We start from the raw sequence: 27116 nt of genomic DNA on the forward strand, positions 1-27116 counted from the left end.
CACAGTGGGTCTGACAGTGACTGCATGGACAGTATTACCTAAACAAAAGTATTCGTGATAAAAATGAACATAATAATAATTTTTATATTATAAATAAAAATATGATTTATATTTAAAATATAATTAGGATATTAAACAAATCATATATTTCTCTTATTATCAGTAAGTACACACACTGGTTAAAAGTACTGGCTTTTAAAGTCACTCATCTATGTTCAAACCCACTTCTACAAGTGATGTTTTGACTTTGAGAAAGTTTAATTAAAGTCTAGACTTCAATACTCTCCTCTGTAAAACCACAGTAACAACAGTGCTTAGGTCTGTTGATGTGCCTCTGTGGTGAATCACTTGCATGAGGCACTGGCTTCATGCTAGTACAGCAAAGCAAATAAAACAAACGGACACCCAAACAATGTTTTTTACTGAAAGGGTTCAATCAGCTCCAGACCTAGAAACGAAGAAACAATAAATGCCATCAGTACCACTGGGGGCTGGAGAGACGGCTCTAAGGTAAGAGCACCTGCTCTTCTCCAGCTTCCCATCAGGCAGCTTACAGGACACTGCCATCTCTGCAGACACCCACTCTGGCCGGTCACATGTCCACACACACACATGTGTAATTGAAATTAAAATTTAAAAAAGAAAATAAAAGCACTTCTTGCTCTTGCAGAGGACCCAGGTTTGATTCTCATCCCCACACAGTGACAAACATTAGTTACTCCAGTTCCAAGAGTCCTTTACTTTCTTCTGACCTCCATGGGCACAAAGCATATCCATGGTGTATGTATACACATGCAGGCTAAACACTCAAACATAAAATAAATAAATAAACAAATGTATAAAACAGCTTAAATGTTATCAATGCTATTGTCCTTTGGGGTAAAAAGGACTGTGTGCATTAACTTCAAATTGGAACCAGATCTGACTTGTATCTGTACATTCTCGGAGGTTCACATCTTTTTTCTTCTCCCGATGGTTATTATTAATAAGCACGATTCAGAACTTCTACACCTTTCACTGTGACTTACCCATCCAAAACTTTATGCTAGGCTTAGAGGGAGCAAGAGTGCATAAGGAAGTGACACTGGCCCTGGATTAAAGGACAAGAGAAACTAGTACGCAGCATGGTGAATACATCCATACACCATGTTCCACTACTAGATGAAAATATTCACCAGATGTGAAATGTCTTCTCATTAAAAGGAAGGACCTTGGTCATCTTCATTCTCCCTTTTTATATTTTTACCTTGCAAGAGGTTGTGGAGGTTCTGACAGGGACAGGTCACTACTGGAAGACGCACTTGGGGGACGTTCCTGTACTTTGTTTTCTTTATCAGATTCTCCAGATGGTTGATACCCAGGTCTGGCCTGAAAGAAAAGAGCATCAGATTTATCTGATTCTGATCACAAAGATGGCTTCAGGTAGCACATAAGAAACTTACCAAGTCACTTTAACTTAAACAAGTCATAAAAGAGAGGCTTTTTCTCCCTCAAAAAAAAAATCAATTTATATTTAATTTGCCTTTAAAACAACCATTACATGAGTGTTTACTTCTATTATATCAGGTTGTGGGTTTGATCCTGGCACAACAGAAAACCAAATAAAACCAACCACTACAATTAACAGCAAAACCTCACATGGTCCTCTAGGCATCTTGACTGAGTTAAGAGGTGGGAAGACCTGTCCACTGTGGGTGGCACCATTCCCTGAGTAGAACCCTGGACTACTTAAATGAAGAAAGGCAGCTTAGCTGCAGCATGGGTCCATTCCTGTTTGCTTTCTGATTACAAATGTGATGTGACCAGCTGCTTCAAGCTCCTGCCACCCTGATATCCCCTACATGATAAATTATTCCCTTAACGAGCCAGAAAAAATATTTTCTCCTTTACATTGCTTTTGTCAGTGTGTTTTATCATAGCAACAGACAAAAAATAAACAGACATTAATATTAGCAATAGTATCCTTTATAAACTCAGGTCTTTTCATCTCATAAGTAAAAAAGTATATAAATAACCCTTTTGAGGGTGTATTTACTGATGTTTAAACCTTAAGTAAAGTTCTTAAAACAGTATGTACTACCTAAGACACACTCAATTATCAGTCTTAAAAACTTTAGCACAAGAATATGCCCTCACTTCAATACTAAACCCCAAACTACTTCATTGACATAACTTGGTGGTGCACTATGTACTACAATGAAAACAAAGCAAAAATATAGCAGGAAAGAGATCGATGGTGACCAATACTGTAAGCTCTTCAGCTTTAACTTTCTGCACTTCCTCGTTTCTCTTTGCCTGCAGTAAATCTCATGGAAGGTCTTGATCGCTGTTTGTAAGTGTCTGAGCATGTCTAAGTCCTACGTAGGATAATCTTTCAATAGTTCTGTACAGGAAGCAAGCTTTTCCTCACTGTGGATTACCCCACTTTGTGTTTTCAAACTACTAGTACCTGTGTCTCCGGTGTAGCATGCTGCCGGGCTGGCTCTTCAAGCAACGTCTTCTCTAGCAGCAATTTGGAGTACGTCTCCTGGAGCCGTCTAGAGGTGGACGGATCAGAAGGAGGCACGGGTTTTGCTTTAGTGAAGGCTTCTTTCTGTTTCCGGTAGAGCTCCTGTAATCGTTTGTTCTTCTGCTCCGTAGCCTCCTTCTGAGCCTTCTTCTCTTCATGTTGCCTCCTCCTCCTCTCCTCCTGCTGTCTAACAATGTACTGTCGCACCTCATCTGAGTCGTAGTGGCGCTTCTTGGAAATCACAGGTGGATCCTCATTCGCCGTTATTTTGTCAGGCTTTCTTTTCACAGGGCTGTGACTCCTAGGCGCTTGTACAGAGGCCACTGACTTCTGATTCTGTACCTCTCCAACCTCCTGCCTCACGGTTTGAGCTGAAGAATCTAGCTGTAAGTCATCAAGGATCCCACGAATTTCAACTGGCAAAAAGTCCTTGTTTAAGGCAGCATTTTCCTCCTGCTTATTGTCTGGGAGGGACAGAGCTGACTTCACTACATTATTTTCAGACCAAGCTCTACTTCTTGAGCGTTCTGAGCTTCGTGGAAGCTGCTTATGTGAAACATCCAACTTGGGGTCCGATTCTGCTCTTCCAATATGGCCCCCTGCAATGCACAGACTTTTAGTTATAACTGCAGATTCATTCCTAAGATTTACTGCACAAATAAGAAAATTAAGGAATTTTTCTTTATTTTAAACATGTATACAAATATCCTATAACAGTGTAAAGAATGTTGTGAGGGTAAACTCCCTTTTATATCAGGAAGACCTTCATATAAACTATACTCTTTTTATAATACATCTTTTAGTATTTCTGCAAAAAAGGCAAACATAGTTGATAGGAATATGTAACATTACCATTTACCTTACACATGCATATTTATTTTTTCTCTCTTCAAAAAATTTTTTTCAAAAAAAAAATAAACTTTTTAGAAACCATCTAAACTGAAGGAGAGGAAGAGAGGAGAAAGATGATGAAGAGAGATCCAAGTATGGTGCCAGGATATAATCAAAACACTCAGGGGACAGAGGCAGGAGGATCAGAAGTTCATAAATTTCCTTGGCTACACAGTAAGTTTGAGGCCAGCCTGGACTCTCTGTAAGATTCTGCCTTCAAGCTACAACAAACTCTAATCAGGAAATCTCCTTACAAAACTTTAGGAAAGGCATAATTTTAAATGCTGTGAAAAAGATAGACTTGGTTCTGGAGAGAAGGCTCAGTGGTTAAGAGAAACAGTTGCTCTTCCAGAGGACTGGGTTTGGTTCTCAGCACACACATGGGGGCTCCCAACTGTCTGTAACTACAGTTTCAGGTGAGCCAACATCCGGTTCTGAGATAAGGCACACATGTGGTGTACAGACACATATGCAGACCAAACACTTACACAAGTAAAATAATGAAGTTTTAAAAAGAAAAATCAAGCAGAACCAAACACAACAATAAAGACACTAAAAACACTGGATTTTTTCCCCTAAAAATTTCAAACAAATACAGAGGTCAATGTTAGCAGCAAAAAACTGAACTGAGAATGGGACATCCTTGGGGGGAATTAGAGGAAGGACTGAAAGAGCTGAAGGAGCTTGCAACCCCATAAGAACAACAATGCCAACCAACCAGATCTTCCAGGGACTAAACCACTACGGAAAGACTATACATGGACTGACCCAGGGCTCCAACTGCATATGTAGCAGAGAATAGCCTTGTTGGGGCACCAGGGTAAGGGGAAGCCCTTGGTCCTGCCAAGGTTGGACCCCAGTGCAGGGGAATGTGGGGGGGGGGGTAAAGGGGGTGGATGGGGGGAACACCTGTATGGGGGAGGGGTGGGGATGGGGGCTTATGGACAGGAAACCGGGAAAGGGAATACCATTTGAAATGTAAGTAAAGAAATATAGCTAATAAAAGAAAAAAAGAAAAAAATTTCATACAACACCGACTCATCTTCAATTAAATAACACCATATTTAGATGAGTTCACCAGAGAATTTCTGAAAGTTTAGATTTCTATTGATATAAAAAGATTAAAATTGACCTCTTACATATCACATCTTAATAATATAATATCTGTAAAACAAATCTCAAAAATACTTTAAAAGACTATTTGTTATTTTACCCATCTTTAAGAGAAAAGAAAAAAACCTCAGTGAGAAGTAGAAGAAATATATAATGTTCCATTCTATTAGAATAAATATATTCTTTCAAGTAGCCAGGGACTGTGGTCTATGGTGTAAAGTCCTAGATATTAAAAACTGGCTACTTCCTAGAAAACACTATCTGCTGGCTAGGAGCCGAGCCTCATGACTCTCAATGAATGTCAGAACACAACAAACACATTATATATGCAAACAACCATTTTATCATCTACCATTTGCTGACAAGGCTTAATCTTTAGACTGAGAATATGCATAAGTTCGCTTGCAAGACAAAAGAAATAAAGAAAAAGAAATGCAAGGTTCATATTGACTGCAATATATTAAATCAGAGTTGATTACATTTCTTGCTTAATGGACTCCAGGAACTAAATTAACTGGGGCAAAATTTCACTGCTGAAAAAGAAACTGGCTGTGGAGATTTTATATTTCATTTATCAAGGTGAGTGTTTATGGAAAACATAACTAGTTACTTTTCCCTTCTCCGTGTGTGTATGTGTGTGTGTGTGTGTGTGTGTGTGTGTGTGTAGCTATATGTCTGTGTGTGTATGTGTGTATGTGTATATGTGCGTATATGTGTGTGTATGTGTGTACGTGTGTGTATCTGTGTCTCTGAGTGAATATTTATGTGTACACGTGTGTGTGTGTGTTATGTATCTTATATGTGTATGCTTATATGTGTGGGCATACAAGTATGTGGAGATGCCTGCATATGGAGGGAGGTATGTGCATGTGAAAGCCTGCGGTTAGTGTCAGAAATCATGATTCTTCTGCCTCAGTCACAGAGACCCATACTCAGAGCTCACTTATACAGCAGTCTTGCTAGCCAGCTTCCTCTAGGAAGCCACTTCTGAGGCAGGAATTACAGGGCGGTTACTGGGAATCTGAACTCTGGTCTTCACACTTGCACAGCAAGTGCTTCATCCACTGAAAACTCTCCTGAAATACCCACGCCTATGTTAAATAGTAGTCAACGTAGAAAGAATTTGAAAGTCAAATTTAATAGAGTCCTGGATCGGGTTGGGATTTAGCTCAGTGGTAGAGCACTTGCCTAGCAAGCTTAAGGCCCTGGGTTTGGTCCCCAGCTCGAAAAAAAAAAAAAAGAAAAAAAAAAGAGAGAGTCCTGGATCAGTAAAACAAATTTAGCTATGACTGACTATACCTCTGAGAAAAATAACTTTTCTCTAGACCTACCCAAGTTCAACAGAACATTTCTGCTTTTCTGAGCTACAATAAGAATTTTAAAGCAAAATCTTAAGTATTCTCCAGCACATTTGCACCGAGTACATAGACAGGCAGCCTTGGTTTGAAACGGTTTTAGCCATATCCTCTCACCAGATGTAGCCACTCTTCCTCTTCCACTTCTGTCGCTCGACGTGGGCCTTCGCTCCTTCTGCTCCATCTTAGGTGCAGGTCCCAGAATCCTCTTTACCAACTTCTGTCCATCTCGCCAAGAAGATGTACTTATCAAACGACTACTACCTAAAATACATATTGCACTGAATTTAAAACTTCATTTTAATCTCTAAAAAGTATATTTACTCAGTAATATAGGTTCTATAATTAATTTTACATTTATCTTCTGCTAAGCTCAAAAGGTCTGTCATTAAAAGTGCATTTTTAGGGGCCAGAGAGGGTTCAGCAGTCAAGAGCACTGGCTGCTCTCCCAGAGGACCTGGGTTTGATTTCCAGCACCCTCATGCAGGCTCACAACCATCTTCAACTCTAGTCCCAAGAGGTCCGATGCCCTCTTTGTCCTCTGTGAGCAATGATGTGCACATACGGTACACAGACATATATGTAGAAATAATACCCAGACACATGATACAATTAAAATAAATAAAAGTTTTAAAATTTATTTCTAACTCTAAGCCTTCAAAATTGGTTAACAGTTTGTTCAAATCTTTTAAAAATTTTCTATTCACTTTTTGGGGGGTGGGGAGAGTGTGCTACAGCACACAGGAGGTGATCAGAGAACAACGTGGGACAGTCAGCCCGGTTCTCTCCTCCTACCACCAGGACTCTTGAAATTTCAAGTTACTAGCAGGAGAGCCTCAGTGAGTTCAAACTTGGTCTACATAGCAAGTTCCCAGTTAATGAAAGCTATAAAGTAAGACCCTTCTCAAAAACAAATGAATTTTAAAAGTTAAAAAAAAATTAAAATTGTATATGGACAAAGAATTTTTAGGTATACTATGATTAAAATTTAGAATTTTTAGGTATACTATGACTTTAAAATACTGTATAGACATAATAAATATAAAAATTTTTAAATACTATTTAGAAATACTCAAACTAATATTAGTACTTTTTGTTTGTTTCAAAAATGAATAGTTTTGTTTTCTCATATTTTTCCAGTTTTCTAGCATACTGTCCTATTTTTATATGAAAGACACTATTAAGAGTTCCTTTTAAAGAAGTTATAATAGTCTAAATGGAAATATGGGTCTAATAAATATACTAATTACAAACTACATTATAAATATGTTCTGCTTAAAGTGTGTGTATACATGTATACACACATGTAGGTGTGTACTCATGTGCATGTGTGTGTGTTGTATCACTCTATTACTGCATCTGAAGTTAATCAGAAAACGTGCTATCATCCTAATGACACGCATAACCAGAAGGACAAGGGCATGGTCAGAACACGCAGCTCATCGCCCTGCTGTTTCCCAGAGACCCTGTGGTCTCCTACCAGGCTGTCACACTGCTTCTAACTTTTGTCTTGCTAGTCACTGTCATTACCTAAGCTTAGGACATCACACTGCCGCACACATAGCCACTGCTGGAAAACGTCTGGACAGTGAGCAAGTGTGTTGATTCAGTCTCCTGAAACTCAAGGTGACAAGTTCTCAAACTGTCTCTCGCCTTCATGGCCAAAAGTTACTTGCTGAATAGAACACTTCAGGATAGCTAGGAATTGGAACTCACGTCATGTATGAAGTACTATCCTGAAGTAGTTTCTAGTATTCGTGCTTATAGCTCTCACAACAATCCTGTGAGACAAATACTACTGATCTATCTTTCTACATATGAGGAAACAAATCATACTAAAACTAACTCATGTGCCAAAGAAATAATGTTAACTACAATATAGTCACACAATATGAATCAAGGTTGACATGTTAGCATTTCTATGGAAGCAGAAATCTCTTATTTTCCTAGTTTAATCTATTTTTTGTTTAGCTTAACCACTACTGGCAAGGAAGACTGGCATTCTGATATATCTTAAAGGCAATCATGACCTTACAGAAAATGACTACTCATAGAAAAAATTCATTATTTTAATTTGCTGTGTTTCTATTAAAATACTAGAAAAAAAAACTTTTGAGGTCATGCATTTGCAATCTTAAACATACAATGAGTCTGATATTAATCTTTAATATAAACTAAATATGATTTATAATCACCATGGAAACATGCCCCTGATATTCTGCTATGAGGATGTTTCCAGATTGGTTTAGCAGGGGAGAGAAACCTACCCTAGATGTGGATGTCATTCTATGAGGTGAGGTCCCAGGTTGAATGAAAAGGAGAGAGAGAGGCTGCTGCAGCCTTCCTCTCCTCTGCTTCCTGACTGAGGATTAAATATGGCTACCCACCCCGCCCTGCCACTGCCTTTCCAACCTCTGTTCACTGCACCCCAAAACTGAGCCACAAAAGCCTTGCTTCCTTTAGCAGGCTTTGTCAGGAATGTCTTCACAAGAGTACTAATACAGTGAACAACGTGTTATAGATATATACATATAAGTAACCTTTCAAACTATACATTCTAAATATGGACAGTTAGTACTGTCAACTATAGCAAAACAAAATAGATGCATATAATAATAATGAATTACAACAGACTGAATTTTCATACATTCCTAACAATGAGAACATCTGGTAACATATTTATATCTATACAGATTCCATTTCCATAATATCCAACTTTAAACTGAACAGAATACTGAAAACAAACCTGTCTTGCATTCTGGATTTGACAACTGTGTCACTTTTTGGATTTTTCGTACTGGTTTGACTACTTTTTTCTCTTTACTTTTTTCAACAGGCTTCTCTTTTACAGAGGTATCATCTGAAATGCATAAATATGAACAGCCACCATTATGACTCCCATTCAGCATCTACATTCCTCAATGAGAAGACAGGGGTACATCAGCACCCCATTTCTGCAGCTTTAGTTACCCAAAGCCAACTGCGATCTGAAAACATTAAGTGGAAATCTTCCAGACATAAACAATTCATGATATAAAGTGTACATCACTCTGAAGAGCATGACAGTATCTTTTGCTGTCTGACCCTAGACGGCCAGACTGGGCAGACCTGTCTAGAGTGTCCGTACCTTAGGCTCCCACCTATTAGATACAAATAGCCACCTCTGCTGCTAGACTGTCTCTTTGGTGACATCACTGAGCAAACTCTTTAAGGCTCCAGAGCTCAAGGACAGTGACACCAGCAGTGAAGTCATACCAGAAAGATGCTGGACAGTGCACCTGTGAAATCAATCAAAGTCACATTTGCCAACTTAATGGAAAAAAATGTATGCTGGGTTTGATGAGATGTATGGCTAATTCATCTTTTATACCTAGTTTATAAATTAAGCATTGTCACAGGTATGTACAAGAAGCACAAAATATAAGTAGGATTCCATACACTTCAGTTCCAAGCATCCTTTGGTGGCCTTAGAACTATGAGAAAAAAACTTTCACTGAAGCTATTCCTATGACCCACAAACTATCAATGTCTTCCCCCCACAGAAGGTTTAAAGGTTACCACCACTCCACTGTTAGATACCAGCTCTGTTCTGTTGTTGATGTTGGTTGTTGTCATTTCAAGAAAACTCGTGAGAAATCTACCTCCTCTCCAGAATGGGAAGAAGCTCTAGCAGCTGCTTGCAAATCACTGCATGCTGGCAATTTCAGGTAAGCATTTTCTTAGATTACCATTTTATTTAAAAATTTCAACATAAAAACTTCACAAAACATAAATATACTAACCATAGAAGTTCTAAATGACAAGTATGAATAATGAATTTAAAATACACCTGGAGGTCTGCAGTATAAGCAGAGTAGAGAAGTCTGAGTAAGGGGCTCTAAGGCAGGAGCACACAGCATCTAAGAATCAGCAAGGCCACTGCTGTGGACGCAGTGAGCAGAGAGGAGAACAGCAGGAATGGGGGTTGTGGATCTAAAGGACAGCAGCCGAGGAAAAGGTGCTACAGGTTTTCCTGTCTCACTCAGCAGTAAAATACAAGGTTGCAGAACATCAGAGCAAAGGAAAGAGTGACAGAACGTAAACAAGACTCTAACAAGCTTATCCTGGAACTGTGCTGAGGAGAGACTCATTAAGAGTTAGCCGTAAGGAGACCTGTGAGAGAAGACTGGTGAATTAAAGCCAAAGACCCATGGTGCCTTGACTTAGGGAATAATGACAAAAGTGGTAAATGCACCACCTTCGTCAACAGCAACAAAGAACTGGTATTAAACAGATAAACTGAGACAGCCGAAGAGAAAATATGAAAGAAAAACAGGGTCAACGATGACCTAGGCTGTGGGTCTTCCAGACTGACAACTGGAGTAGCAAGATTGAGGGATTGTGTCACAACCACACTGAGTAGTCTCCATCTTAGCCAGTTAGCCTGAGATAGCCACACACTCACAGGAGGTGTATAGTTAACAGGTTGTTAAGAGTTTGAATCCAGGGAGGAGAGCTCGACTAGACACATAGATATTAGGAATATTTGCACAAGAACTATTTCAGGTGTTAAGAATACATATGTTTTCCTAGTAGGTCTTTTTGGATAAATAAGCAAAAAGAGAGGAACAATGACAGGGTAGGGGTAAAGAAGAAAAGAATAAGGAACAGGTAGATTTAAGAGAAAAACCAATGCTTCTAGAATGCAAAGTGAAGACTTTCAAGGAAGGGGTGGTTAACAGTATCAAGCAATCAGCACAACAAATGGAGATCCGACACTTTATATGCAAAATGAATGCCATTAATGATCTTGATACCAGAAAACCTCAAACAAAAAACAAAACAAACAAACAAACATAAGGGGAAAGCATTAGCATAAAGAAACATTCTACAGTTTTGCTCTGAACAGAAGGGGAACACTGGAGAGGGAGTCTGAAGAGGTATTGTATGATGATGACTGCTGTGAAAAATGTGTCCAACAGTGTGTTACTGGGTGTGACTGGGCAGAGAGGGAAAGCCTGATACAAAAGCATGAAAGCAAGATGGAGAAATATACTTACAGACACAGAGGCGAATATAACCAAAGCACAGGCAGAGGTTAAGAATAGTTTGCCCACCATAAAAAGAGACAGGTAGAGAGTAACAGAATAACCTTTTAAGCAGTCCCTGACATAATATCCCCTACCAGGTATGACACTGTCCTGTGATGTGCAGTTGCTGTCACTTCTTTTTAAGACAGGACACCAAAGATAAAGGTTATGTAAGCTTCCTGTGTAGCTAATAAACAGCAAAGCTAGAACATGAACTTTTAAGCTGATTCTAAAATATCTGTTCATAACTACTACATGAAACTTTCTTTCCACATGATGAGAGTAGCCTGTACACAGTGTTTAATAAAATGAAGAAAATGAAGTTTAATGCCCCCCCCCAAAAAAAAGAAAGAAAGAAAAAAATTAGCAAAATCTTAGCTGTCAGATTTGGGGATTAAATAGTTGATTTTGAATCTTGATTTTAATTCTTTATACAATCCTAGAGAAATTATTATTTCAGTTTTCAATTCCTCAACAGTTTAAAAAGCAAACATAAGAGGAAGCACCAGCATCGACCTCACTTAGCGCCTGACTAGACAGTAGTGCTTACTAGAACATTACTATTCTCACTGTCCTATCTTCAGATCTTCCACCGGTTCCTCTTGGCTATAATTCTCTAACATGTCTTCCCCTCCTGTAACACTTGGATTTCTGCAAATGCTGGCTGAAATTACTGGCCACTTCAAAGACATCTGAGGCCTAAGAGATGCAAGCCACAACTAACTCTATGCTTCCATAAAATCAGTCTGTCCTGACTTTAAAAGTACCCAAGCTTTAAAAATAGCCTTGTTTCTGTATCATGAGCCATGGAGGCTAATTTTAACTCTAGAGGAGAGCTGAGAGGCTAAGAGGGTCTCATCACTTAAACCATTACTACTCTAGTATTCAACACAGTTGGAAAGGGACAGCATCTCGAGTTTGGTGAGAGTTTCGTGTGTAATACTGTATGTTATGGCATGCATGAAAAATAAGCAAGACACAGAAAGTTCCGCTCTCACCTGCGAACTGAAGTGCTAAGTCTCGGTACAGCTCTCTGCTCATGCTCTGAAACTCTGCCTCCTGCCATACTTTTCCATCAGGAGTGCGAATCTTCGTCTCTGAAGGGTTGAAACCTAATACAGACCAACAAGATGCTTTCAAGGATTGGTTCTGTTTTAAAGTCAGATATAACTTTTAAAAATAACAAAAAAATTCACGATAAAAATATCATTTATTTATTTATTTATTTATTTATTTATTTATTTATTTATTTATTTGGGGGTGGGAGCAGAGGGTAACTTGCAGGACTTGGTTCTCTCCCTCCACCGTATGGATCCTGAGGGTCACACTCAGGTCATCAGGTCAGTGTACCATCTCACCAGTCCTGAAATTCACTCATAAGCATACAATTAGGTGTTTAAAAATATGTTCTAAGTTTCATAACTATCACTGCTATCTAATTCCAGTGTACTTCATCACTGAAGAAAGCAACTCGGTCCCTATTATCAGTTGATGCCCATTAGACCTGCCCACCACTGAGACTACTCAGCTACTCTCTGTCCGCATGCACCTGCCTAGTCTAGATATTTCATAAGTGAAATCTTTCAACATGACATCATTTATGTTTAGGCTATTGTAGTTTGTAGTCTTTCAAGGGTCTAACATCATGTATCAGGGTCAACATAGTTCTCTGAATGGACACTACATTTTACTTATCCATTCACATAGTCACATGGCCTGTTTCTACTTTTTTCTATTATTAATAATGTTGCTATAAATATTCTTATACAAGTTGTGTGGAAATGTTTTCAATGGGTACTACATATAAGAATCAATTGCTGGGTCATGGTAACTAACTGTGTGTGTAACTGTAAGAACTATAAACTGTAAGAACTATTTTCTAAAGCAGCAGCACCATTTTGTATTCTCATCAGTACACATAGGTTTTAATTTCTTACTGATACTATCGTCTGTCTTTTTTCACTAAAGCCACTGTTATGGATCTACAAAGTAGCATCTTATTGTGGTTTGATTTGTGTTTCTGTGATGGTTAATGTCAAAATTCTATACTTTGTATTTTTTTAAAGAAGAATGCATAATTGGCTACTACATAACATACTGATGAATTCCAGTTGGGAAAAAGCAGGCTTCTGTGAGATAAAGCAACATATATTCAAATACACTAGAAATAGACTCAAAACATTAAATAATACAAGAATGTCACCACCACCACTCCAAGTCTCAACCCCAGCTCTGTAGCAGGAAAATGGTGGCCTCCCTTTCCTTTCTGACCTCATCATGGGGATCTTCTCCACAACTAGCCTTTCTCCAACGTATCCCTGTATCCCAGCCTCCAATACCAGTAGGCATTCCCTGTGAATGCAGAGGCTGAACAGGCTAGGTAAACAGGTAAGCTAACTGAAGAACTTCACCACTCCCACTTCTCCAGAGCCAATCCCCTAGCATCATCACTAACTCTGCAACAGAGAGCCTGCAGCCTCCCTTCCCCCTCTGCCCACATCTCCTATGGATCACACAGAGTTTCCCCTCCTAACCTCTCTCCTAACTTGTTGCTTTATCCCAGCCCCCAACTCCTTCAGGCAATTCCTGCTAACCCAGTTCACTCCTGCCAGGAAAGCAGGTAGGCTGTCTGTAGACTTTCCCCTCTCCTTCTGTTCTCCTAGATTAACCCTCTAGTCTCATGCCCAGTGCTTTAGCTGATCCTCTGGGGTGACCTATCTTCACTGTCGCCCCCCATTCCAAGAAGAAAAAAGAAGCAGATCCTGTGAACCCCTTCAGACTCCTACTCTATCCCCGTTCCTAAGTGTCACCTCCCAATAAGATATCCTACTGAGCAACACACAGGCATCACACTCTCCAAAAATCCAGAGAGGAAAACAGAAACCAAGAAGCAAAACCCAACAAAGACAAACACAGAAATCAGCACCTAGACCTGAATCATCCCAATCCCAAATGCCTAGAGCCCAATATACAAGACTACAGTAACAGCCAGGCCAGCATGTCTCCTCTAGAGCCTAGCTATCCTACCACAGCAGGCCTGAACAGTCCAACGTAGCTGAAGCACAACAAAAAGATGCTAGAACCACCTGTATGAAGCTGACAGAGGTCCTTAAGAGGACACTAATACAGCCCAGAAAGAAACCCAGAAAAGCACAAAAAAATGGATGAAAATGCATAAACAAGACATGAAGAAAACCTAAGCTGAGAAAATTCTGAAAACAAATTAGGAATTTGAACAAGAACTTCAGAGGCAAGTTTCACCAACAGAATATAATAGATGAAAGAGGGAATTTCAGGTGTTAAAGACACACAAAAGAAGAAATGGAACATTAGTCAAAGAAAAAGTTAAATCTTTTTAATGACACAAAATACCCAGGAAATCTGGGACACTATGAAAAGACCAAAGATAAGAATAATAGGAATAGGAGAAGAAAAAGAATCTGAGCTCAAAAGCCCAGAAAATATTTCAACATAATCACAGATGAAACTTGTTCTTACCTAAAGAAGGAGATGCCTATAAAGGTATAAGAAGCATAGAACACCAAACAGATTGAACCAGAAAAGAAAGTCCCTTTAGCACATACTAATCAAAACACTAAACGAACACAACAACAACAACAACACTATAAAAACCTGCAAGGAAAAAGACCAAGTAACATATAAAAGCAGACCTATTAGAATTACACCTGACTTCTCAATGGAGACTCAAAGTTAGAGGGGCCTGGATAGATGTGCTACATACTCTATGGGACCATAGATGCCAGCCAAGACTATTATACCAAGCAAAACTTTCAATCACCATAAATAGAAAAAAATAAGACATTCCACAATAAAGCCAAATTTAAACAATATTTATCTACAAACTGAGCCCTATATGAGATGCTAGAAGGAAAAAAACTCCAATCTATTAAGGTTAACTACTCCCATGAAAACAAAAGGGAATAAATAATCTCTCTCACACACATACAAACACATACAAAATAACAGGAATCAATAAACACTGCTCATTGATATCTCCCAATATCAATGGTCTCAATTCCCCCAATAAAATGACTAACAGAATGGATTCAATAATAGGATCAATTCTTCTGCTATACCTAAGAAACATACCTCAACATCAAGGATAGACATTACTTCAGAGTAAATAATTAGAAAAAGATATTCCAAGCAAATGGTCCTAAATGTGAGCCGGTGTAGCCCTTTACTATCTAACAAAATAGACGTCAAATGAAAAGTCATCAAGAGAGATAGGGCAGGACACTACACAGTTATTAAAGGAAAACCCCACCAAAAGGCCATTTCAATTCTTAACTCTTAAGCCCCACAAACACAAGGCGCCCAAGTTCATTTAAAAAATAAAAATACAAAAAGCTACTACAGCTTAAATCACATAATAACCCACTCACACTCAGTGGGTGACTTCATTACTCCACTCTCACCAATGGGCAGGTCATCCAGACAAAACTGAACCGAGAAATACTGGAGTGAACAAACATTACAAACCAAATGGACCTAACAAATGTTTACAGAATGTGTCACCCAAACACAAAAGAATATACCTTCTCTGCACCTCATGGAACTTCCTCCAAAACTTGGACACTTACTTGGACACAAAGTAAGTCTCAACAGACAAAAGAAAATTGAAATAACTCACTGCGTCCTGTTAGACCATCATGGATTGAAGCTGGATATCAATAACAGAAACAACTGAAGCTTACGAACTCATTGAAACTGAACAATTCTCCACTGAATGAAATAAAGAAATTAAAGATTTTCTAAAATTCAATGACAATGAATACACAGCATACTCAAACTTATGTCACAATGAAAGCAGTTCTAACAGGCAACTTCATAGCACTAAGTGCCTTCATTAATACAAAACAAAAAAAACCTAAAGAGATTTCATACTAGCAACTTACCATCACACCGAATGCTCTAGAATGACAACAACAAAAAGTAATCACACCCAGATGGAGTAGACAGCAAGAAATAATCAAACTCAGGGCAAAAATCAATAAAAGAGAATACAAAGAATCGATTAAACAAAGAGTTGGTTCTTTGAGGAAAAATAAACTGGACAAACCTTTATCCAAACTGAAAGACAGAGAATATTCAAATTAGCAAAATCAGAAATGAGAGGGGGACATACGACGGAACACAGAGAGGCATAAGTACATACTTTAAAACCTGTACTCTACCAACCTGGAAAATCTAAAAGAGATGGATAATGTTTCATAGGCACTACTTATCTGAATAGATCAAGATCAGACAATGTAAACAGACCTATAACCACTAGTAAAAAACAAGTGTGGTCGTAGTCCCCCAAAAAAAAAAAAAAAAAAAAAAAAAGGTCAGGGCCAGACGGTGTTATCGTAGAATTCTACCAAACTCTCAAAGAAAAATTTATCAGCAATATTTCTGACCAAGACAGCTCAGTCAACTGGGTCTCAAGGGAGGGAGGAGAGAAAAAGAAAAAAGCAATCAGACAAAATTATAACATGACTCCAGCCAGTGCTGAGGCTGAAGCAGCTTTATCTTTTCCCGGTCTGTTTTTATATCATTCTAGGCACATCCAAAAAACATAGTCAGTTCTTAGATCAAAGACAAAGTAATCAAGCAAAGAAGGAAACAAGGAGATCCCATAAGGTATTCACCCAGCAAAGCAGTAAACAAAGCCCCACGCTCACTGTTTCTGATATTCTTATCTGAGCCCACATCCTTGTCCAAGCCCAGTGACAAATGCCAAATTCCTAGGAAGCAGCACCAAGAGCTCTCAACATATTCTTCAAATTATTCCACAAAAGAAAAACAGAAGGAACATTGCCAAGTTCATTTTAGGAAGTCACAATTACCCTGATATTCAAACTACATAAAGACCCAACAAAGAAAGAGAATTACATCCCAATTTTCCTTGTGAACACACATGCAAAAATACTCAATAAAACACTTGCAAACCAAATCCTAAAACACATCAAAAAGATCATCCACCATGATCTAGGCTTTGTCCCAGAGATCCAGGGATGGTTTAACTATGTAAATAGGTTAAGTGTAAGCTAACAGATAAACAGAAAGAGAGAAGGAAAGAAAGAGAGAGAGAGAGATAGAGAGAGAGATAGAGAGAGAGAGAGAGAGAGAGAGAGAGAGAACGAACGGACGGACATGATCATCTCATTAGATTCAGAAAAAGCCTTTGACAAAATCCAGTACCCTCTCAAGATTAAAGTTCTACAGAGATTAGGACTACAAGGGACACACCTAACCATAATAAAGGCAATTTACAGCAATATGACAACTAAAGGAGATGAGGGGCTTCAAATAGGAAAGGGGGAAGTCAATGTAGCTTTGTTTGCAGATAATGTGATGGTACACATAAGTAACTCCAAACATTTCATTGGGAAATCCCACAGCTGATAAATACTTTCAGCAAAGTAGCTAGATGAATACAAAATTACTCACAATAATAAGTCACTCCCCTGTATGCAAATGTCAAAGGACTGAGGAAAAAAAATCACAGAAAACATCTTTCACAATGGCCTCAAACAATGTAAAATGTCTCGGTTGGTAACTCTAATCAAGCAAGTAAAGACTTGAATGATAACAACTTCAAGTCCCTGAAGAAGAAATTGAAGAGGATATCAGAAGATGCCAAGATCTCCCATGCTCGTGGATCAGTAGGATTAACATGGTGAAGAGAGCCATCCTACCAAAAGCAATCTACAGAGTCAATGCAATCCCCAACAAAATTCCAACACAATTCTTCACAGACCTTAAAAGGACAATTATCAACTTCACATGAACATGAAAAAAACCCAGGATTGCGAAAACAATCCTGAATAAAAGAACTGCTGGATGTTCCTGATCTCAAATTATACTACAGAGCTATAGAAATAAAATCTCATAGAAACAGACACATTGAACAAAGTAATAGAATTGAAGATACAGACATAAATCCACACTCATCCTATGAACACTCATCTTTGATAAAGAAGCCAGAAATATACAGTGGAAAAAAAGATAGCATCTCCAAAAAATGGTGCCAGTCAAACTGGGTGTAGGCATGCAGAAGAATGCAAATAGATCCATACTTATCACCCTACACAAAACCTAACTCCAAATGGATTGAAGATCTCAACATAAAACCAGATACACTGAACCAGACAGGAGAAAAAAAAAGGGAAGTAGCCTTGAATTCATTGGCACAGGAGAAAAGTTCCTGAACAGAACACCGATAGTCCAGGCACTAAGAACAATAATTAATACATAGAACCTCATAGCTGAAAAGGCAAAAGGCAAAAGGAAAGTGTCATTCAGGCAAAGCAGCAGCCTACATTATGGAAAAAGATTTTCACCAACTCCACATCCAATAGGGAACAAAAAATCATGTATGTATGTATATATGTATGTATAGATATATATGATAATATATACATATAAATTACATATGCATATTATATACATTATATACAGTATATACATAAAGAACTGAAGACACTAGCTGTCAAAACACCAAATACTCAAATTTAAAAATGGGGTACAAATCTAAACAGAGAATTCTCAAAAGAGGAATCTCAAATGACCAAGAAACACTTAAAGAAATGTTCGACATCTTTAGCCATCAGGAAATGGAAATCAAAACAATGTTGAGATTCAATCTTACGCCTGTCAGAATGGCTAAGATGAATAGCACAAGTGACAGCTCATGCTGGGAGGATATGAAATAAGGGCAACCATTCATCCACTGCTGGGAGGAGCACACACTTGTACAGCCACTATGGAAATCAGTGTGGCAGTTTTTCAGGAAGTTGAAACTGGAGCTACCTCAAGACCCAACTATACCACCCTTGGGCATACACCTAAAGGACACTTCATCCCACAAGGACACTTGCTCAACCATGTTCACTGATGCTCTAGTCATAATAGTCAAAAACTGGAAACAGCCTAGATGTCCTTCAACAGTAGAATGGATAAAGAAAATGGGGTTCATTTACACAATGGAATACTACTCAGCTGTTTAAAAAATGATATCAGGGGGGTTGGGGATTTAGCTCAGTGGTAGAGCGCTTGCCTAGCAAGTGCAAGGCCCTGGGTTCGGTCCCCAGCTCCGAAAAAAAAGAAAAAAAAAAAAAAAGACATCTGGAAACTTGGAGGCAAATGAATGAAAAACAATCGTCTGGTGTGAGGTAAACCAGACCCAGAAAGATAAATATGTTATTGTCTTATGTGTGAATATTAGCTGCTAAATAAATAATAACTAACCTACAATCCATACACTCAGAGAGGTTAAGGGGAAATACATGAATCTCCCTGTGAGGGGGAACAGAACAAATTTTATGGATGGACTTGGGGCAGGTAAGGAGAGAAACTAGAGGATTAGGTTGGGAAGGGGAGGAGGAAAAGGTTAAGGGAAGGAATGCAGGGAGAGACAGCTGGAATTAAGGGGCATTTGAAGGATGGTATGGAAACCTAGAGCAATGGAAACTTTCTAAAATATATGAAGGCGAACCTAATAAGGTCTAATAATGGGGCAGACAGAGTCCCAACTCGGCATCTCTTGTCACCAAACAAGTATTCCAGTACTGGAACTGCACTGAATTGAGTTGTTGGCCAAGGGGGGAGGGGCCCCATGGAAATTCCCAAACAACCCAGGCTGTTGCTAAGACAATGGGGTGCTCTCCACAACCTGACAGAGAGGGCCCCAATGCCAAGAACAACACCCACACAATTCACTGAACATAGAGAAACCGAACTGATACCTACACGACACCTTCACCCCTACATTCTAACATCTTTGGTGCAGGAAAGTACAAAAGGCTACCAAAAGAGAAACAGCCAACATCAACAGAAACATCAACCCAGCCACAAAACCTTTGACCTGCAATCTGTCCTGCCTGGAAGATATGCTAGGACAATGGTAGCCGCAGAGCTTGCGAGAGTAGCCAGTGTCTAATTGACTTAAAATCCACTTCACGAGACAGAACCCATACCCAGCCCTGCTTGGGTGGCAGAGAACCAGAGACTAAATAGCTCAGAGACCTAGGGTACAACCAAATAACAGTGGTCTTATAAAAAAGTATCAATAAAATGACTTCTAATGATATTCTTCTTTATTTATAGACCAGTGCTCTCCTCAAGAGAAGATGTGGAGTTCCAGTTCCCTTCGGGGCCCTCAATCCTTCCCCCAACCCTTCCATCAGAGGCCCTAAGCTCAACCCACTATGTGGCTGTGGGTCTCTGCATCTGTCTGAGTCAGCTGCTGGGTGGAGCCTCTCAGAGGACAGCCATGCTAGACTCTGTCTGCAAGCACCACAGAGCATCATTAGTAGTGTCAGGGATTGGTGCTTGCCCATGGGATGGGTCTCTGCTCCATCCCCCATCCCTGAATTTCTTGTAGGCAGGATGAATTTTTGTGGAAAGTTCTGTGGGTGGGTTGGTGTCCCTATCACTCCTCTGGGGTTCCTGCCTGGTACAGGAGGTGGCCTCTTCAGGTTCCATATCCCCACGGTTATGAGAACCCCACAGGAAGACCAACAGAGTCAACTAAACTGGACCCTTGGAGGGCTCTCAAAGACCGAACCACCAACCAAAGAGTACACACAGGCTGGACCTTCCCCGACCCCAATGCACCCCTGCACATATGTAGCAGATGTGCAGCTTGGTCTTCATGTGGGTCTCAAACAACTGAACACAGGGGCTGTCCCAAAAGTTGTTGCCTGTCTGTAGAATCCATTCCCCTAACTCAGCTGTCTTGTTTGGCCTCACAGGAGAAGCACCTAACCCTGCAGGGACATGGTGTGCCAGGGTTGGGAGGTAACCATGAGGGCCTCCGTTCTCTGAGTAGAAGGGGAGGAGGGAAGAGACTTGGGGGGGAGGGGGGAGGACAGCAGATGGGAACAGATAAGAGACCTACAGCCACACATTACATGGAGAGAGCCCTTGGTATGCAGAGCTCTAAATGGGGTGTCCCATCAAACCCTTTCCCATGGAGTTCAGGGAACTCCGCAGAAGAGGAGGTGGGAAGACTGTAAGAATCAGAGGGGATAGAGGACACCAGGAGGACAAGGCCTTCAAAACTAACTCAGCAAGGCTCACAGGGACGGAAGAGCAAGCACGGGGCCTACCTTAGTCCGCACCAGGTGCCTATGGTTACAGATTTCACCTTAGTACTTTTATAGGAATCCTGGTCTCTGATTCTTGGGCCTGACTTTAGGGCTCCTTTTCTTCCGCTGGGTTGTCTTGTCCAGCCTCAACGTGATGGGTTTTATCTTATTATACTTTATTTTGTCATATCATGTCATATTCTCTTAGGAGCCTGTTCTCTTCTAATGAGAGACAGAAAGGGAGTAGATTCCAAGGGCAGGGGAGCAGAGGAGGGGAGGAACTAGAAGGAGTAAAGGGAAGGGAAACTGTAATCAGGATATATTATTGTATGAGGAGAGAATCTACTTTTTAATAAAAGGGAAAAATAAACTAAATACAAGAGGGACGAAGAAGAAATCCCAGAAGCGGCTGGAGGACTGGAAAGTAGACCGGCTAGAGACAGCTCTGAATCTCCTCAAGAGCTGCTGGCCTCATCTGCAAGCTCCTGTCTTACAAGCTGCTCTTTGACTTTATAAACCCAGATGATTCTTGCTTGTTGGTAAGCAGGCACAGCTTGAAGTCCTTCAGCCATTCCTCATGCTCTCTAAGAGACCTACAGTGTTAACATCTTCCTCACCTCCACCATTACCACCTTGGTTCAAAACCACGTCAGCTTTTTTGCCAATGGTCAACAAACTGCAACCTCAGTATCAATGGTAATTTCTCTAAACCCACGTCGAGCGCCATGTTTTACACATATAAGGCCAGAGATTTTGTTGTCCACTTGACAGAAATCGACCACCTTATTATCATAACTGAACACAGAACTGAAGGCCAGAATATTGTGCTCGATATGCTCATTATTGACCCTAGTCACGTGTTCCAAACAGTGGAAAAATATGAGAAGCATCTTCAGAACACTGACTCATTTGATTAAATTCATGGGAAAACCAACTACACTTGCACGTCCACTCCCCACTGCTAGCATGCTTTCAAAAAAGTGTTTTTAATTCTATGAAATGCTTCCACAGGGAAAAGGCATTAGCTTCCCATCCCTAAAAACCTGAATTTGGGCCCCAGGGCCAGCATGGTGACAGTTGTCCTCTGACATGGAGACACATGCTTTGACACTGGATGCAGACACATGCACATGGTCACACAATTAAGTCAATGTTTAAGAATTAATTTTAAGGGGTTGGGGATTTAGCTCAGTGGTAGCGGCGTGCCCTAGCAAGTGCAAGGCCCTGGGTTCGGTCCCCAGCTCCAAAAAAAAAAAAAAAAAAAAAAAAAAAAAAGAATTAATTTTAAGTTGAGCCATGGTAACCCACTCCTTTAACATCGGCACTCAAGGTAGAGGCAGACAATCTCTCTCTCTGAGTTCTAGGCCAATCTGGTCTACAGAGTGAGTTCAAGGACTGCCAGGACTACACAGAAAAACCCATCTTGAAAAAAAAAAAAACAAACAAAAATTAAGAAAGAAATAATTGAATTTTTAAAGAGGAACAGTTTGTATATTGACTCTTCATCAATTGTGTACACAGGGCTTAAATAATAAAGGCACACTTTAGGAATACATTGCCTAATTATTTTATTATTTTTCTTTTGGGCCGAATGTCGTGGTTTTTATGGTGCTGAGGATTGAAACTTTTCTGCTCCTGGTGGACTCAGGACAGCTAAAAGCCAGTGGACAGGAACGACTACACGCCTGAAAGCGGAACACTCTGTTCCCATAACTGGCTGAAAGAAAACAGGAAAACAGGTCTACAGCACTCCTGACACACAGTCCTATAGGATGGTCAAGCCACAGAAATAGCAGAACAAGGTAACACCAGAGACAACCTGATGGCGAGAGGCAAGCGCAGGAACCCAAGCAACAGAAACCAAGACTACATGGCATCATCAGAGCCCAATTCTCCCACCAAAGCAAACACTGAATATCCAAATACACCAGAAAAGAAAGATCTAGATTTAAAATCACATTTGATCATGATGATGGAGGACTTCAAGAAAGACATAAAGAACTCCCTTAGAGAAATGCAGGGAAACACAAGTAAACAAGTAGAAGCCCTTAGAGAGGAAACACAAAAATCACTTAAAGAATTACAGGAAAACACAATCAAACAGGTGAAGGAATTGAAAATGGAAATTTGAAAATGGAAATAGAAACAATAAAGAAAGCACAAAGGGAGACAACACTGGATATAGAAAACCAAAGGAAGAGAAAAGGAGCCGTAGATACAAGCATCACCAACAGAATACAAGAGATAGAAGAGAGAATCTCAGGAGCAGAAGATTCCATAGAAATCATACACAACTGTCAAAGATAATGTAAAATGGAAAAAGCTACTGGCCCAAAATATACAGGAAATCCAGGACACAATGAGAAGATCAAACCTAAGGATAATAGGTATAGAACAGAGTGAAGACTCCCAACTCAAAGGACCAGTAAATATCTTCAACAAAATCATAGAAGAAAACGTCCCTAACCTAAAGAAAGACATGCCCATAAACATACAAGAAGCCTACAGAACTCCAAATAGATTGGACCAAAAAAGAAACTCCTCCCGTCACATAATAGTCAAAATACCAAATGCATAAAACAAAGAATATTAAAAAGCAGTAAGGGGAAAAGGTCAAGTAACATTTAAAGGCAGACCTATCAGAATTACACCAGACTTCTCACCAAAGACTATTAAAGCCAGAAGACCCTGGACAGATGTCATATACACCCTAAGAGAACACAAATGCCAGCTCAGGTTACAGTATCCAGCAAAACTCTCAATTAACATAGATGGAGAAACCAAGATATTCTATGACAAAACCAAATTTACACAATATCTTTCTACAAATCCAGCCCTACAAAGGATAATAAATGGTAAAGCCCAACACAGGAGGCAAGCTACACCCTAGAAAAAACAAGAAACTAATCGTATTGCAACAAAACAAAGAGAAGACAAGCACACAAACATAATCTCACCTCCAAATATGAAGATAACAGGAAGCAACAATCACGATTCCTTAATATCTCTCAAGATCAATGGACTCAATTCCCCAATAAAAAGACACAGATTAACAAACTGGATACATAATGAGGACCTAGCATTTTGTTGCCTACAGGAAACACACCTCAGAGACAAAGACAGACACTACCTCAGAATAAAAGGGTGGAAAACAACTTTCCAAGCAAATGGTCTGAAGAAGCAAGCTGGAGTAGCCATTCTAATACCAAATAAAATCGATTTTCAACCAAAAGTCAACAGAAAAGATAAGAACACTTCATATTCATCAAAGGAAAAATCCACCAAGATGAACTCTCAATCCTAAATATCTATGCTCCAAATACAAGGGCATGTACATACATAAAAGAAACCTTACTAAAGCTCAGAGCACACATCACACCTCACAAAATAGTACTAGGAGATTTCAACACCCCACTCTCATCAATGGACAGATCATGGAAACAGAAATTAAACAGAGACATAGACAGACTAACAGAAGTTATGAACCAAATGGACTTAACATATATATACATATATATGTACCTACATATACATATACATACACACACACACACACACACACACACACACACATATATATATATATATATAAAACATTCTATCATAAAACAAAAGGATATACCTTCTTCTTGCCACCTCATGGTACTTTCTCCAAAAATGACCATATAATCGGGCACAAAACAGGGCTCAACAGATACAGAAAGATAAAAAATAATCCCATGCGTCCTATCAGACCACCACTGTCTAAAGCTGGTCTTCAATAACAATAAGGAAAGAAAGCCCACATATATACGGAAGTTGAACAATGCTCTACTCAATGATAACCTGGTCAAGGAAGAAATAAAGAAAGAAATTAAAGACTTCTTAGAATTTAATGAAAATGAAGGTACAACATACCCAAACTTATAGGACACAATGAAAGCTATGCTAAGAGGAAAACTCATAGCTCTGAGTGCCTGCAGAAAGAAACAGGAAAGAACATATATCAGCACCTTGACAGCACACCTAAAAGCTCTAGAACAAAAAGAAGCAAATACACCCAGGAGAAGTAGAAGGCAGGAAAATAATCAAACTCAGAGCTGAAATCTACCAAGAAGAAACAAAAAGGACTGTACAAAGAATGAACAGAACCAAAAGCTGATTCTTTGAGAAAATCAACAAGATAGATAAACCCTTAGCCAGACTAATATGAGGACACAGAGAATGTGTCCAAATTAACAAAATCAGAAATGAAAAGGGAGACGTAACAACAGAATTGGAAGAAATCCAAAAAATCATCAGATCCTACTACAAAAGCATATATTCAACAAAACTTGAAAATCTAGAGGAAATAGACAATTTCCCAGAGAGATACCAGGTACTGAAGCTAAATCAGGTACAGATAAATCATTTAAACAACCCCATAACTCCTAAAGAAATAGAAGCAGTCATTAAAGGTCTCTCAACCAAAAAGAGCCCAAGTCCAGATGGGTTCAGTACAGAATTCTATCAGACCTTCATAGAAGACCTAATACCAATACTATCTAAACTATTCCACAATATTGAAACAGACGGAGCACTACCGAATTCCTTCTATGAAGCCACGATTACTTTTTTTTAAAAGATTTATTTATTTATTATATATAAGTACACTGTAGCTGTCTTCAGACACACCAGAAGAGGGCATCAGATCTCATTACAGATGGTTGTGAGCCACCATGTGGTTGCTGGGATTTGAACTCAGGACCTCTGGAAGAGCAGTCAGTGCTCTTAACCACTGAGCCATCTCTCCAGCCCCACAATTACTCTTATACCTAAACCACACAAAGACCCAACAAAGAAAGAGAACTTCAGACCAATTTCCCTTATGAATACTCAATAAAATTCTTACAAACCAAATCCAAGAACACATGAAAACAATCATCCATCAAGATCAAGCAGGCTTCATCTCAGGTATGCAGGGATGGTTTAATATATGGAAAACCATCAATGTAATCCACTATATAAACAAACTGAAAGATAAAAACCACATGATCATTTCATTAGATGCTGAGAAAGCATTTGACAAAATTCAACACCCCTTCTTCATGATAAAAGTCCTGGAAAGAGCAGGAATTCAAGGCCCATACCTAAACATAGTAAAGGCCATATACAGCAAACCAATAGCTAACATTAAACTAAATGGAGAGAAACTTGAAGCAATCCCACTAAAATCAGGGACTAGACAAGGCTGCCCACTCTCTCCCTACTTATTCAATATAGTTCTCAAAGTCCTGGCCAAAGCAATCAGACAACAAAAGGAGATCAAAGAGATACAGATTAGAAAGGAAGAAGTCAAGGGGCTGGGATTTAGCTCAGTGGTAGAGCGCACCTAGGAAGCGCAAAGGCCCTGGGTTGGTCCCCAGCTCCGGAAAAAAAAGAAAAAAAAAAAAAAAAAAAGGAAGAAGTCAAAATATCACTATTTGCAGATGAAATGATAGTATAATTAAGTGATCCCAAAAGTTCCACCAGAGAACTACTAAACCTGATAAACACCTTCAGCAAAGTGCCTGGGTATAAAATTAACTCAAATAAATCAGTAGCTTTCCTCTACACAAAAGAGAAACAAGCTGAGAAAGAAATTAGGGAAACGACACCCTTTATAATAGTCCCAAATAATATAAAATACCTCGGTGTGACTTTAACCAAGCAAGTGAAAGATCTGTATCATAACTTCAAGCCTCTGAAGAAAGAAATTGAAGAAGATCTCAGAAGATGGAAAGATCTCCCATGCTCATGAATTGGCAGGATTAATATAGTAAAAATGGCCATTTTACCAAAAGCGATCTACAGATTCAATACAATCCCCATCAAAATTCAAATCCAATTCTTCATAGAGTTAGACAGAACAATTTGCAAATTCATCTGGAATAACAAAAAACTCAGGATAGCTAAAACTATCCTCAACAATAAAAGGACTTCCGGGAGAATCACTATCCCTGAACTCAAGAAGTATTACAAAGCAATGGTGATAAAAACTGTGTGGTACTGGTACAGAGACAGGCAGATAGACCAGTGAAATAGAATTGAAGACCCAGAAATGAACCCACACACCTATGGTCAC

At 39.3% G+C, this 27116-nt stretch overlaps 1 protein-coding gene across 1 annotated transcript in view; it reads right to left on the reverse strand.

The window, feature by feature from the left end:
• Cep350 (centrosomal protein 350) overlaps positions 1-27116 on the reverse strand; it is a 132918-nt gene that overhangs the window by 77507 nt on the left and 28295 nt on the right. The window contains exons 7-10 of the mRNA XM_032915377.1: positions 11936-12049; positions 8615-8728; positions 2450-3108; positions 1247-1368 (exon numbers count right to left, since the gene is read on the reverse strand). Of these exons, the coding sequence (XP_032771268.1) occupies positions 1247-1368; positions 2450-3108; positions 8615-8728; positions 11936-12049 (1009 nt within the window). The remainder of the gene's footprint in view (positions 1-1246; positions 1369-2449; positions 3109-8614; positions 8729-11935; positions 12050-27116) is intronic.

Source organism: Rattus rattus, chromosome 10 (genome assembly GCF_011064425.1).
Source record: "Rattus rattus isolate New Zealand chromosome 10, Rrattus_CSIRO_v1, whole genome shotgun sequence".
Lineage (NCBI taxonomy): Eukaryota > Metazoa > Chordata > Mammalia > Rodentia > Muridae > Rattus > Rattus rattus.